Here is a 16,028-nt window from a genome sequence, read left to right as displayed (position 1 = left end):
CCTGTTCCTTTCCCTTTTCTGCCTGTTGTCATGTGACACCCAAGACACATTGGTAACTGTTAAGCCCTTTTAAACCTTGGAATGAGGAAGGGGACAGTCTGCTCTGAAATCTGCAAGACCAGGAACTTGAAAACTGAGCCACTAAAAATTTTTATCTCTAAAAAAAAAAAAAAGGTAATTTTTGAAATTATAGCCAGCCCAGCTTTGAAAGCTTGGAGAGTCCTGACCGAGGATAGCCAGCCCCAAGACCACACTGCTGCTTTATGCCCTCACTCTACACCATGGGTTCAGCAGAGCTCTCCACAATGAAAGACCAAACTTGGCAGTAACACCAATCCCACTTCGTTCCTCATGTTACTTTTAAAATATGGCAGAGGTGAAAACTGAGCAGACCGTCCCAGGCCTATCGTTCTCTGCCAGTCTGGAATAAATGTACGTCGGGAATCCTTATGACAAGCAGCTCCATGCAGTGGTAGAACCAGACACACTCAACGCCTTCCCTCACACCACCACTGGCCCCATACTATAAAACCAGCAACTCCATTGGGCATCACAGTCTGGACTTCTGAATAAAAAATCTCCTTGGAGATCAGCACCGTAAGGAAGAGGCAGCACAGTCCAGGCTCTGTCGGCCACGATGTTTAACTGCACCAGACAGCACCGAAATCTTAGAGCAAGACCAGGCACACACTTGATGTGAATGCCACACGGCAGAACTACTGTTCCAGCTGCACAAACTTCCCACCTGCTGGCTTTTGCCAGAGGAGGCACACAGCAAGCCCCAACCGCGTGGGAACGGGCCTTTGGGCATCAGTTTGGTTTCTGCACCAACAGAAGTCTCTTACCTACAAACCTGGCTGGTATGCACTGGGAAGGAAGAAAGCAAGAGTGACTCTTTCAAGCTTCACACACAGCACAGAAAGACCCAAACTAGACAATAATCCATTTGGTTCTTTTATTAGCAGAAGTTAAGAATACAGCAAGTAATAAGATCCCATCTTATATGGAACCATCACCAGAGTCCCCAGCCATCAAAACCCCAGAATGTGCTTCATTGCTTCCAACAGTAAGCAATTTTTAAAAAGAAATATACTGAACAAGGCCACTATTTAATGGGGAAGGAAAGAAGCTGTAGGTCCTAACTATTCTATGGCAATAACCTGCACACAGAGCAAGCAAGCCTCTGACTGCTGAGAGTAAGGCATTCAGGTGCCAACCTGGGAAGAGTTCTCAGCAAAAGCTACAGAAAAGTGCACAGCTAGGTTGTTTTTATTGGAACACACAAACTTCTTGAACGGAGAGACTGACTGGGTTAAGAATAGCAGGTGGAGTACTGTGTTTTTGTAATAGTTCTGTGCTGTGTAGGACCAGGTTACAATCACCCTTCAAGGAGTGAACGTGGGATGATCCAGGATGGAGACTGTCGCTTCTGCTGGTACTGTTCAGAGGTATCCCAAAGCACCTTACAGACAGCTCTGATTCTGATATGTACCACGCTTTTCTCAGACACCAGCACACTTCCTCCAGTGCCATTTAGCCCTTACATCCAAGTTAATACTGCTCTTTACTTCATATAAGTACCACACAGACCTGTGACAAACCACTTCCAGCCCTACAGGCATCCAGTGTCATGATCCTACTGAGAACCTGTCCCCCTAAACTTGCAGGCTCTGCTGCAGCACCTCTTTTTGCAGCTGACCTTGCTCTCAGAGGCTTTACTCCATTCAAGGGGAGAAGCTTAATATCCAGTCAACTTTAGGAAGGCATTCTGCTTCTATCTGACTAAGCAACTCCCCAAAACACACTCCGTGGCATCCACGGTATGGGAAGATCTTTGCAATCTGTATCTTCCTCTTGAAGGATGAAAACTGAAACTTGCAGGAGTCTAAAAAAACCCCAAACCTCAACAACAAAAGAAAACCCACACACCAATCAACCACCCCTTACCTTCCTTCCTTGTGAAATACAGCATGTTATGAGCTGTTTAACTCATCTGTGAGAGAGGTAATTGCTCTGAATTTCCAGCTAAAGACTCCAAGCAATATCTGTGCCATAACAAACAAAACGTTCAAGTTTCATCTTACAACTCCAAAGATTCTCCTTCAGTCTGGCTTCTGACTGGGCTCCAAAGATCAAGCTACATCAATTACATAAGAGAAGGGTATAGGCCTCCCCTTATATAGGAGGTGCGTCTGCTCCACAGCAATCCAGCTGAACTCTCAGTTTTAGGTTTAGAAATACCAGCAGTCCCATTAGTCCCATTGCTAAAGCACAGATGGGAAGGATGTGAGGTGATTTAAAAAAAAAAAAAAAAAAGGAACTGCACTGGGCTGGTTGTGGATTTACTCCTCTTAAAAAGAAAAACCTGCAAACTCCCTTGGCATATGGAGCCTGACACACGAGAAGGTAATGTGCTTGAGGTCTGCAGTAACTGTTAACTCCAAGTCCTGGAGCACACAGCTTCCTCTTTCCAGTCCATCTTAACTCCACCTCTGTTTCCCCTCACATGCTCAACTATCTTCTGACAAGCCTATTACCATCATTTCTTCAGATCAAACAAAGCAAATGGCAACCAACTTCTCAATGGGGGCCTTTGGGTTTAGGCAGGCACTGATGGAGTTGGACTGTTTGCCATTTCATGTGCAGTTATCCCATTATGCTCCAATCCATATGATGAGAACCAAAACAACTAACTGTAAGATCCATCACCCACAACTACACACGCCAAGCAAGCTTGGAAGGCAGCTGTCCCACACACTTGGGATGTATCCTTTGAGTTACTGGAGTAAATACCTTTGCTCACACTGTGACCTGGATGACAACGTGACTAATCCAGCCTTCACAACCCTTGTGTACATGTACTGAGCCTACTCCAAGTGCTGGCCAGGACCCCACATTGCCCAGGGCATGCTGGCCACCAGGCAAATCTGCAGGGCCAACGTGCTTCACTCCTGGGAATTTTACCTGGTCCTCCTGCAATCATTTTTGTGCAAAATTGAAACAGTGTGTGGTACTTGCATGTTGCATTCTTTACAAAAACCCTTTTCCCCCCACCCATTGTTTAAAACATTTATATAAATTTTATTTAAACAGAAAGTTAGAAATCTTATTTACAATTTGTTTTTCTCCCAAAAGAGCATCTAAAATCAACGCCCGAACCCTCCAAGAGGATATAAATTTAACCTTGATTTTTTTTTTCTTTTTTTAAAAAAACAGAAACTGCTAAGCTATCCCTCCCCAATTCTACAAATAAATATGGCATTGAACAGAAGCCGATTTGGAAAGGGTCCTCTGTAGCTCAATCTGTAGATCCCAAGAATAAATTAGGGTTTCAGAATTTCCCGGTCTTCAAATTGATTTATTCCATTGCTTGAGGTATAGAATTTTATCTTGGTTAGTCAGAATCCCCATGAAGCTCCATGCCTCATCAGCTGAAACGTGGATTCTTCTTAGGTATTCCTTTTGCTAGCCTGTATGCTTCACCGCGCCGGCGGCTGTTTTGGTTACGGTCTCGGGCTGAAGGCTGGTTCTACTGCATCCCATCTTCCTCTGTGCAGCCTCCTCCAACCGTGAAACGGAACTCCTGGAGGTTCGAAACTCCGTGGAAGTGCACGAAGGCGCCAGCCACTACAAAGACGTGGAACAGCTGATGGGAGTGGAACTGCGGGAGAGAAAACACTCCTGTTCAGCCGGGGCGCTGCGGGCTCCAGCGCGACCCTGCCTCCCAAAAAGCCACACACTCCGCTGAAGTACACAGTGACAGGGAGCAGTACCCTCACACCACGAGCTGCAGAGTTCTCCAAGTTGTGTGTTAAAGCTCATCCCTCTCCTATCATTAGCCAAATAATCGAATTCTACACACACACACACACACACACACAAACATACCCCCTTCCCTCCAGAGCCACCTTAACCGGCTGGTCAATAAACAAATATAGTACATAAGTGCTACAACTCTTCTTTGTGAAGGGACAGTGATGATTTCAAAGCCTTAGGCAAAAGGCTTAAGCAGGACGCTTTTAAAATTAGTTCCTTCACAAGATACGCTGCTGATTTATTGATAAAAAGGTCTCTCTCATACAGATAACAGGTACAAACTCTGCTCTGGTCACAGGCATAAGTTTTACCAAATGGATTTTCAATGCTGTTATTTTACTTCTCTACCACAGCAAAACAGAACAGAAAAAAAAGGTATTATATTAAAACCTAGAACAACTAAATGTTCTGAATGAATGCCCAGCATGTTATTGATTATAGTACAGCAGAATGAAAACCATGAGGGAGCTACATGACAAAGCACGCCCCTGTTTGAGGGAAGTCGTACCAATATGGACAATGCTTTTGAAATATTTCTACAAACGTGTGTTTGCAGGCTTCATGGAAAGCTTGGAAAAGAGTTGGTGGTACACCAGTGCTTTTGGAGCCTAGCTCATCATAGCAGCAATGCTTTCTTTGGCCATTTAAACAAACCAAGCAAACTGGTGCTGTGCAAAAGTCACTCAAACAACTCAAGCCTTATTCTCACTTCTAGCCCCTAGGGGCCTTAACTATGCTAGTGGAAGTACAGTGGCCTTCTAAACGTCCACCTCCCCCTCATGTCTACTCTTGTTTCTTTCTATTTCTTTCTTTACATCTTCCCCATGTATTTGTCCTCCAGTCTTCATCATTCTTTCCCTCATATCAAGTCTCCCCCACCCACCCACTTGCTCACCCCACTTTCCCTTCTCCTAGGCCAGAGATCCCTTCAAAGTCCAGTATTTTCACTGGCTGCACAAGATGAGGAGCCAGACCTGGTGAAGATCCCAGAGAACACACTGAACATCAGCAAAATAACCATGTACTATTCTGCACAGAAGCAAGATGTGTGTTTGTAGGATCCTCAACACACACACACACACACACACACACACACACGTTCACAGAGTTGTTTGGCCATTTGTTAAAGCTGCCTAGTACATGTGCTGGGGTGGATTTGCACACCAGCAGTTACCTCAGACCAGCCAGATTGTGACAACTCAGGAAGAGAGGTACCAGGAAAGCCAGGCTCGGAGAGCCCACAGTTATTTGGCCCTTGAAGACCTATTGCTTCTGGTGCAGCAGTTTGATATTTGCAATAAGAAAACACTGACACAACATCCTTCAGCCTCAAGGGGAACCAGCTTTCACATTGGTCTCCTCATCCAGCCATGCTGTAGACTCACCCAGATGTCACACTTGCCAGGGAAGAATCTCTCCGGGATGCGGGCAGCATATAGTGCAGCACCAGTGATGTACAGGCATGCCATGAGTGCCAGCCAGCCTATCTGCCCCATTGTGGCTGCTTTCAGGAGCCCCTCAGAGATGACAAAGTGCAGAGTGGGAATTACCCCACTAAGACCCAGACCTAGAAATACTCCTGGGAGGTAAAGAAAATGTGGGAGAGTCAGGTTTGAGCACAGTGGCGGTAAAGGGACACAATGAAAACACAAAAGCTACACAAGGAAAACTCAGTATTTGCCAAAGCACCAGAAAGGTGACAGCTCTTGAAGCTGGAGGTGCCCAGAAGAGACTTATTGGAAAGGAAGCTAAAGAATGCACAGGCTTCCTTCATATACCAGAAGCTACTCAGCTATATGTTCCAGCAGATAGCCAAAATATTTCATGTACTGATTGCTCCTGCCAGCTTCAGTGTACGTGAGGCCAGTTACTGCTCTTGGCCTGTAGAGGGAACTGAGACCACGCAGACTGTGCCTCACTTCACCATCATCGCTCAAGAGCAAGACAAGGAGAAACAACAAAGAGGTTGTTTATCATACACTGCACAAGCAGTCCTAGGAAACAGAAAAGGGGCAACTGCGCTCATCTGATCTGCCGTGTAAGAGAAACATGGTTTATTTGTTTAGATTTTAGCAGCAAGTACAGAAAACTTGTAAAAAAAGAGGGCGTGGGGGGGATATTCATGACCCATGCAGAGATTTTAAGTTTGGAAAGCTGATCTCTCTGAAGGTACACCCATAACTTGTCCAGGAAATCTAGATTTACTGTAGACAGCATGTGCAGGTTAAGAAACAAGAAATATTACTATTCAACCCAGCACATTCCACAGTTGCCCCCTAAGCTTTCTCTTTTTTCCTACCTCGAAATGTGAAACCAAATCTGGTTTTGTTCTTTTGATAAAGAGAAAAAATAGTTTTTGTCTTAACTACGTATTTTATCCAGGCAAATCATTCAGATTAGTTCAGTCATCCAATGATTTGCTAGTGTCTGAGCCTAGTGTTATCAAACCAAGACAAACAGTAGAAGTACACATACACACACCAAGCAGTCAGTCGTTTTTTGGGAGCAAAGCTGCTGGATACAGCTAGAAATACTTTGCACTACCTTTCCTATTGCATGTGTTACTGTCCATTTCAGGAATGCACTTCCAGGACTGGCACTAGCCCTTGTCTGTGCATCCAGCTGGCTATAAAACATATGCTGAAAGCAAACCCATCGAGCTCCCAATCTAAAAATATTAGGTCTCTATAAAATTAAGCTCTCTTAAGTCTTCCCAAGATGGTTTCTCCAAGTGGCAAGTAGGAAGGAGGAAAGGCAGTTAACTCGAGGTCTTACCTGCCCTTACACCCCGGTATTCAGGGGTGGCAAACATGTCCCATTGTGAGACGATTATGGCTGCGATGCCCAGGACACAAATCACAATCAAGTAGATGAAGCAAGGCTGAGGGTTGCAGTAGAAGGAGTAGTACAGCCATGGTACAAAGCTGCCCATTATGAGAAGTGCAATGCCAGAATAATCCAGCCTAGAAGGAAACAAAAATCAGTTTCGTAAGAAATGCAAACTTTTGGAAATCCTCTCACCCACACGCCCTTCTTTAGTAGGCCAACTGTCTACTTCTCACTGCAAAACTAAATTACTCTTGCTATTGCAGCTTAATTCCTGATGGCAACTCTTCCACCAATGCCCTCCTGTAGTAATGGACTCCCTTGGCAGACAGCCAGTAAGGCCATTTTTGGACAGTCATCAGCAATACCTTCAGCAACCTTTAGACCAAATTTGAGGTAAACTCAAATTTGAGTTTCAGATGAGGTAAAAAGCAGCACAAGAGCCCCCTAAACACAGGCCACACAGTATGTTCTGAGAGCACAGCCAGTGCAAACACTTCAGTATCTGACAAGCATCAGTGAGTTATGCACCAGCTTAAGTGAGCACAGAGGAAAAGCGTTGCAATTTTTCAACCACGCTGTTTTTCTATACACCAGTGTGAAAAAGGAAATCCACAGCCACTGCTTTTTACCCCATCCTGACAAAACACTCCTACAGAAGTTGGTGGAGTTAATTTTTCAGTAGGGGACTTTAACAGCTGGGTTACTTTAAAGGTGGTCTTGCGGATTACAGAATCTAGCTTGAGTAATCTTAGGAAATACGAGATATTTAAGCAGCCAGCCAAAAAAGAACGTGAAGTAAAACCAAAAGGTCAAGACATCTTGATACACATTGTGGAACTGTCTTATGTAAGTTTAAGACTAAAAGTTAGTCAGAATAGTTGAAATGATGAGAAGTGACAGTTGCATTAAAAATTCAAAGTCCAGCAACTAAGCTCAAGGTATATTACTTACAGCAGCAAGATGCAAGCACATGCCTGCCAAATAGCAGAAAATGATGGAGTTTTAAGACTAAAATGACAGCACAAAAACTCATGCTGAAACAAACTATAATTAGAAGAAGCTGCATTAAATCTCTGCTCGACTCTGTTCCAAAGTACATGCAGTCATGAAATGAACAACTCCCACACTGGGGCTCCAGGCACAAATCCCAGCCCTGTTTTCCCACCTGTTTCCTATTTGGCCTACCCTGTTCCTTAGGCACTTACTTGGAGAAGAGCCGGGAAACACCTTCTGAGTGGCAATAAACTGTGTGGAAGAGCCATGAGAAGGAGAGGCAGAGTATGGCTCCCAAGAAGAACAATCCAACGACCACCTTCTCCTGCACAGGTGCTACAAAGGACATGTTTGGCCGGAACATGTAGAAGATTCCCAGACAGAGGAAGAACACACATCCTGAAAAACAGCAAGGCAGAGAGGTGTCAAGTTCATGCATACTGAAAGCTTTTCTTTAAAAGCATGACTGTAATGTATAGGACCAGTAAACACAGGAGTTGCCTGACAGCCAGCAGCACATGCAGAGTTGAGTGCTGCCCTACTTTAAGTTACACATTCCAACCACAGCTCTGTCTCAGACTTGGACAGACCCTGTATTTTCACTTGTTTAGCAAGATGCCCGACAACTATAACAACAAAATATCTGTTGCAAAATGTAGAAAGAGAAGGGCAAAGTTAAAAGAAACCCTTCCCCTTCGAGGCTTCTCACAAGCTGAAACTGGTCACAGAAGCTGCAACATAAGTATGTTCTTGTGGTAAGAAATGTGATCTCAGTTAACACCTACACACTCAGGGAAAAAAGTACGTACTAGTAATTTATCAACAATTAGGCAATTTTTAATGCATTTGTTTGTATTATATGATTAAGGAAGTCCTATCCAACTCTGGTGGGATAAAATTAGGAGAGGGATACCAACCTGCTAATTTAACAGGTTACTAGTGGAACAATAATGTTGATCAACATCACACCCCTTTCTATCTTGCTCTCTTTCTTTGAGAGCAATGAAACCAATTGGCATTAGATTAGAGCAAGCTGACAATACCTAGAAGATGTGTCCAGATGTTACCAGTCTCTGTATGTATTCTGAAGATACTCTTGAAACAAGCCCGGAAGGAAGGCATGGGTGGTCTGTGTCCATGCAACAGGTAGTCATTGTCCTTCAGCCAGTCAGGCAGAACATCATGGGGAATGACTCTCCATCGGCCCTCCCATACCTAGAAGTTAAAAGATTTTAGTTAAATGCAGCAAATCGAGTGCCAGCAATGCATGGCCAAAGAAAACCCATATTAGTAAGAGTGCTACTCCATGAGTACAGTAAACAGAAAAGAGCTGATGGGACATCTCTGGGGAAAAGGCTCTACAGTTGAAAAATAATGGTTTAGTCACTGTTCCCTATTCAAAACTATCATTATGAAGCTGACCTGCACTGCTAGAGAAAGAAATACCTTCGCATTTCATTGAACAGGAAGGCTATTGGGCTTTTCTTACTGTTAATGAAGGGAAAACATTTAATTTAATTTGTTATTTTACAGGTCATCTTTTCCATTTAAGTGAAGAAGCCTACACCTAGTTCTTTCAAAGAAATAAACAAGCCCATTCCTCCACCACAAGCCAACCTGACTACATATCTGCTAGCATTTGGGGCAGTCCAGCAAAAAAAGCTACCCATCATCAGCACTAATTGGGGCCAGAAAGCATGAAGGGGCAAGAGCCCAGCAGCAAGTATCCAACAACTTATTCAGGCTGGGGGAAAAATGCTCCCACGCTCACAAAAGAAATGGTAACAGATCAGTTAAGGTAACCGGTTGGTGACTCAATTCCATCAGATTTCTTCTTTAAACAGGGAGGGAGTGCATGTGCACACAGCTATTCCTGCAGCTGGTTCCCCATGAAATAAGTGTGCACAGATGTCCTTAGCACTGCTTTGGTAACACAAGACACACGGAGTCTTCAGCTGGGCGTCAGAAGCAGCACTGCCAAGCAGAGGGGGATCAGGGAACTGCTTTATGTACCGGGGCTGTTTCTGCAGTGTTCCTTGGATCTGCCGTCTGGCTAGAATTACAGGAGCAGGGCTGAAGATTCCTGAAACACTGAGTTTAAAAGGCTACATTCTTATTTCAGTTTCAACAACAAGAGCCCAGAGTTTTTAAATCAATTCTCCACACTCATGCATGGAAGCGAAACAAAGCCATTCAGAATAACCAACCCAGTTCAAGACTGGGTTCTTAAATACATTAAACAAGAAAATAACTGGTTTACTTCATGAACCAAAAATGTGAATTGAGGTAGAAACAGAAGGAGGGAATTCATTTTACACAATCCACTCTGCAAAATGTTTTAAAAGAGGAAAAGATGCACAGTTAAAAAACCCCCAAACAAAACAACAACAAAACCTCCACACAAAAGACCACCAAGTAACTACAGTCCCTCTGTAAAAACATCAAAAACAGTTCATAAAAACAGCAGGAACCGATGTATGAAGAGGCAGCATTCCTTTCAGCAAGGAAGGACAGCCAGAGACTGATACAGCCCCATGGCTCTCAAAAGTGCAAAAATTGAGCCAAGGTCAACAATTACAAAACCTACAATGGATTTACTTAGATATGGTTTTAATACAGCATTGTTTTCAAGTCAGGGACAAAGCTTATTCTACAATGGATGCAAATACTGCTGGAAAAGCAAAATATTTGCAAGTCTGACGAAATCTGGACAAAATGACCTTGTAAATTGAAGTGCCTTGAACCAGAAGGCTTTTATTCTGCTTTGCACTCACAGGTGTTTCTCAAGGAGATGCACCTGAGTCGCATGATCAGCTTTAGAGTCTCATTTGTAATCCCTATTGTTCCATGCTTTACAATTTAATCATGTATGACAGACTGAGATCCTGAGGCACTGTAGTATTGCTAGTTAGAACACGAGATGCTCATTCAGGGACCGTGTGTACCTCCTCCTCTTCCTTACATCAGCAGCACAGATGCTGCAAGTATAGCCTGCTGCCCGTGGAGCTTCCTAAAAAAGGAAACCACTTCAGCAGTTTCCACATGCCCTTACCTTACACACAAATTCTTCCATTCTCTCCATAGCATGGTGGGCTTGTAGAAGAGGCGACATACCCATAAACCCTTCGTCTTCTTGAGGTGACTCATCATTGTGTTTGCAATCCTCAGAACACTGGGGGGGGAAAGAAAACAGAAAATGCTTTGTAGAAAGATGAATAGAGAAAAGTAATATTGTTTTCCATACAAAACTATGATTTGAGGTCTTGGCAAATAAAGAAGTCTTTCCTTGTACAGCACCGAGGAGGGGAATTCAAAAGAACAAGCAAAAAAATTATTACATTCTGAGGTATCTGAGAACGACTCACACGTCTAATCCATTCTGCATGTGTTCTCACCAGGTTTGGAAGCAAGCAGTGTTCTTCTGCAAGTTACGCTTCATTAAAGCCCAGATATGGAGTCTGAGGCTTGCAGCCTACCCACCTCTAGGGAAGGATTACTCCCCATTTTATGTTTCAATAACACTATGTCGGTGTTAATGCCTCTATAACATATTTGGCATTTTAGGGTAATAAAAGGTAAGTCGAGGAGAAGAAGCCATTTACCTTGTTATAAATGTTTCACCTCAACTTTCAGCCCAAATCTGAAGATATTCTGTTTAACTGACGCTTCTATTCAGCTCATAATCCAGTAACAAACACTCACTCATTTGTTTGATTTTCAAGGTATTTCAGAAACTAGCATAAAACTTCTGCCAGTTAGACAAAGGCAAGTTAACAAAGAAAAGCAGCAACAGACATCAGTTTTAAGCAAAATTCAGATAAAGAGAAACACCCATATCCCCAAGGTGCACCACAAAAATCACAAAAAGAAAAGCTAAAAGAATCCGCTGAGATGGGACATCAAGCTGGTACAGATCACTAACAAATTTACAGAAATGAGGTTTGGTAGTTTCCTACCCTATGGTGACTTATCACATCATCTACATATTATGATACACTCTAGCTTCCCATTTAGGAAAAAAGCAAGGGGGCCACAGAAGTCCTACATTCCTGTTTGCTTACTACAATGCTCATGGCCCATCAGAGACTCCATTCAACACTTCAGCTTCCAAGGTAAACAAATTTGAGAAAGCTGGAAAAAAGAGAATGAGCTTTTTGTACCCTTCAGACTTAATGCAGAGAGCTGCCACTCACCTCATGACCCAGAAAGCTCCACAATCCGTACGAAGACTGGCCTCCTCCATATTTCCCAAAACACTCTTTTTCCCTCCTATCAAGGCTAACAACTTTAAACTCAAGATTCTGTATCAATAATGCCATCCAAAGTGACTGAGAATGTGGTGCATAACCTCTCATACCTTACCTACAAATTAGTAGCAGTAATGTCCAGGTTAATGCCCCGAACTCTGAGTCAGAGTTCAGATGTGGCTGTGCATTTGTCCCACTTTACAGCTCTCTCCTTAGAGTAAAGCCTTATTAACTACTTCCGTCAACAAGTTAACTGAATAAGCTGCTTAAAATTTTAGGTTTTTAATAAATAAAAGGAGACTTCTTCCTGCTTACAGTGAGCTATGTAGAGTCCTCAATATTTTTCGCTTTTCTGAGAGAGAAATGACATGCTAATACCTGCTTTTGTGCCCGAGGCTTGCAGTAGCCACTGAAGCTCCATCTTTCAAAGAGGTCCCACCATCAAATAGTTCTTGACCCATTTCTGCTTATCAAGAATGCAATTTCTGGTAATACATAGTATAGATCCCTTGCATTTTTCATATGACCTTACATTTGTCCACACTAGGAAAACTTAATTGACTAAACAAATCTTTGTAGACAAACCACATCCCTCGTACTGCCTACTCACCTTCATTTATCATGCCAGTGAACACCCTCTCTGAGCAATATTTTGTATTTTATAGCATTGACTGATATAAATATTGATCAGCTCTAACCAGATTCTACAGCAGTTTAAGACAGTATTAAATACACTCTGCCTAGATTATCCCATTAGTTCTATTGAGAAAGGCATCAGGCAACACCAAGATGCAAATAGGTTTAATATCCTTCTAAAATAGGCACAGTCCCTGTTAGGCATAGGGATAAAAAACAAATTCAGTTTCATTCTGACTCAACAACATTCACTCACATTATTTACCACACTGTTAATTTTACTGGCTTTTTCTATTAATGGTGCTCTCTGGTTAGGATTCTCAGTTTTCAATATTATAAATAATTAACTCAAGGTCACAGAAACACAGAATGGTTTGGGTGGGAAGGGAGCCTTAAAGATCAACTAGTCCAAGTCCCCTGCCATGGAGGTCTGCATAAGATGCTCATGATAGTCTGCACAATCTTAGAAACCAAAGAAACCTTCCATTTCCAAGGGCACACCTTAGGGAAAAGCAAGGCTGGTGTTTCAGTTCCAATGCATTGACAAAAAAGCACTGCTATGCCTTTTAGCTACCCTAGAATTCCCTCCCCCAGCACCACACAATAACCAGCTCAAATGGGGTGAACAAGTTAGTAATCCTCAATTTACAAAACTTGGTGGACTGAAGGGAAAAAAGGTCCCTTATGGAATCAAAGCCTGTATTCATTGCAGTCTGCCCAGTGACTCAAAGCCAAAAAATGTTCATTTCCCCCTCTGCACATACTCCCATTTCTAGAATGATGGGAAGGTTTAAATTTGAACAGACTGTAAAGCTTGAAGAGCACAGCTATTTATGAACTAGTCCAAAATCTTTGCATTTTGGCAATGTGCCTACAAACAAATCATTACTGAGCTTCTTCTAGTGATAAAAGGAATTCATATCATATACACAGTCCAGATGACTGCCAGAAAATGGAATTGATTTTACTATCTCCTTCCTGCCATTAAACTGCAAAATTAGCATTCAAGGAAAAAAACTAAAGCTCAGCTTCTTAGTCCTTTCCACACTAAGGAGACAAAATAAGGTCCATTCTGGAACGTCTGTCCTCTCTCGACTCCTTCCCGTAACATCTCATTGGAAAGAACAGTAAATTGTGCTTCTGGAAAGCCAGACATCTACAGTGCAGGGCAACACCAGTACCAGCTTTCCTTTGGAAAACTGAAGGGGTCTGCTGACCTTCAGTTCTTCAGACAGTGACTGAAAGGAAAGAATACCACTCTTCTGTTCAGAAGGCATATTGTAAAATTTCTTCTGTGACACGTTCCTTCTTATCTTAGGATTCCCACATTCTCTCCTCTTTGGCTGATCGTGTCAGAAATTCAACGATAATTCCAGACCATAACAACGTAAGCAAGCATTTGCTTTAGGACCTGTTTTCAACTATTTCTAAGTCCTGGCCACAGAATCACACTTTAAACCGAAAAACATATTGGGTAAATAGTACCACTTGCTTAAGAGCATGCAAGAAATGAGAGCCCAGAAGAAAACTCTGATACTCCATTTTTAAGGAGGTATGGTATATCTGGAATCAAGTGCTTTCAAGAATAACTTTTGACTTTGTAGTATCCAGAGCACAGGCCAAAAGGATTTTCACCCAGCTAATGTTTCCTTTTATGTCACCTAATTTACTCTATTTCTTTTATAAGTGTTGCAAATTTTGACTAAATAATTCTGTGAAGTTTTCAGGGCATTTTAGAGTATCTTTAAAGAAAGCCCCTCATTTCTTTGTAACAAGCAAAGTTGCTGCAATCATCAGCTATCATTTTTCTCTTGCACACATGCAGCAAGGTGTACAATCGGTCATTCACACAAATAAGAAATCGTGGATAGTATCTGTAATTCTGGATACTTATGCTCCAATGGCTCTGGACTCCTAATTCCATAGAAATGCCAAATTCCAGTTTTAATCCTACTCCCTTGGCAAATTCACAGTGTGTTAAAGCTACTGAAAACCAGTACAGATACCTAATGAGATGGAAATTACACAACAGACATATAAGCACAGCCTAAGTTGAGTAATGGTACCAGAGAATAAATCAAATCTGAAGGACAAGTGAAAGTGGCCAGAGGAAAACAGCTTTACTGGTTTATCCATATCCACTTTATTTTGTGAAGCTTTACTGTTTCTTTTGTGATAACAGTGATAGACAAGGATGTAAAAGAAAGCAGGAGAAATCACACTATTATATTCATTTTGTACTGAGAACTAGGCAACACATTATCTAAACAGGAATTTCAGAGCATATGTTGGTAGGATCAAAAAGGTTTGATACCAAAACCAAGACTTAGAGCACCCAGAGCAAACAAGAGCAAGAAATCCAAGAGCTCAATTGCACAGTGCCTATCATTAAATAAGATTAGGAACAAAATCTCATTCTTTTATAGCAACGGCACAGAAGGTAAAAAAAAGTTTACATTTACTACAAGAATTTGTTGCCTGAATACAGTCCAAAAATGTCAGATCACATAGCCAAAGATCCTGTTACAGAGAAAAGTGCAGTAAAATCTGCTCTAGTAAAACCTGCTCTATACTTCTCTTGTCTACTACAACAGCTTATCCTTCTCACATAGGTTAACAGTTTCTGTACTATCACTCTCAAATCTGTTAACAGACACGCTGTTTAATAATGTCTTTACTATTAGAAAGTCTGTCAGAAGTCAAGTCACAATTGAAGAATAAGAGTCCAGAAACACTTTTCCCACTTTCTCAAAAGTTGTGTTCTCTGGACTTCGATCAGCAAAAGTTTATTTTCTTGAGGTTTGTAGTTTCTTGATGTCAGTTTAAAGATTTCTAGAAAGTTTCGGAGTTTGCACATGTGCTGTTTGCACAAGTGACAAGCAAGTTCTGGTTCATTACTTCAGAAAGTGTCATATCTCTGTGTTCGTTAGACAGTGCAAACTGAAACATAAATCAAATCTGAATGAAGCTACCTAAGAAGTTTATCCTATCAGAAGTGGTCCTCTTCTCCTTTGCCTCCACTTTTTTTACACTGACACTGGGACCCCTCTGATCCCTGGGTTGATTAGCTGATCCAATACTAATCTCGAAGAAATTACACACTTTTTTTGCTAGGTGACCCTCCTATTAGATAAGAAATCTGGTGCAGACAACCAGGGGATTTCAGGAGCTCAAGTTAGTGCAACAGAAACAAAGAGAGCATCAGCTCCCATTTTACTGAGATCCACCACAGAATATATTCTGTGGAACACGTGCAAGGCCAAGTTTCTCTTCAACACACGTCAGCTGGATGTCAAATGATCTACAGCCCTCCCCTTAGTAGCATTCATAATTTACCAAGGAGCCTAAGAACCCAGCTAGGCATGGATTAAGGAAAGTTAAACTGATGAATACTTCAACAGACTAATGTATTCTCAAAACTTCTTACAGCTTTCAGGGCTGCTCTTTCTGAAATTTAACAGTTTTTTGGGTTTGCATGCATGGTATTTGAAGAAGTGCACACATGAA

The 16,028-nt window shown here is 42.1% G+C and overlaps 1 protein-coding gene across 6 annotated transcripts in view; it reads right to left on the bottom strand.

The window, feature by feature from the left end:
* Positions 1–941: 941 nt before the first annotated feature.
* ADIPOR2 (adiponectin receptor 2) overlaps positions 942–16,028 on the bottom strand; it is a 45,176-nt gene continuing 30,089 nt past the window's right edge. For 5 of the 6 annotated variants that reach the window (XM_017804777.1, XM_017804781.1, XM_017804780.1 and 2 more), the window contains exons 3-8: positions 10,691–10,810; positions 8,682–8,853; positions 7,851–8,037; positions 6,592–6,779; positions 5,202–5,395; positions 2,966–3,661 (exon numbers count right to left, since the gene is read on the bottom strand). In XM_017804777.1, the coding sequence (XP_017660266.1) occupies positions 3,530–3,661; positions 5,202–5,395; positions 6,592–6,779; positions 7,851–8,037; positions 8,682–8,853; positions 10,691–10,810 (993 nt within the window). In that variant the 3' untranslated portion in view covers positions 2,966–3,529. Of the gene's footprint in view, positions 3,662–5,201; positions 5,396–6,591; positions 6,780–7,850; positions 8,038–8,681; positions 8,854–10,690; positions 10,811–16,028 lie in introns of all 6 variants that reach the window. The other variant, XM_017804776.1, reaches the window with a different exon arrangement.

Source organism: Lepidothrix coronata, unplaced genomic scaffold, assembly GCF_001604755.1.
Source record: "Lepidothrix coronata isolate B3197 unplaced genomic scaffold, Lepidothrix_coronata-1.0 Scaffold10, whole genome shotgun sequence".
NCBI lineage: Eukaryota > Metazoa > Chordata > Aves > Passeriformes > Pipridae > Lepidothrix > Lepidothrix coronata.
Note: the sequence above shows the minus strand (reverse complement) of the source record. Positions and strands in the feature narration are given on the sequence as shown.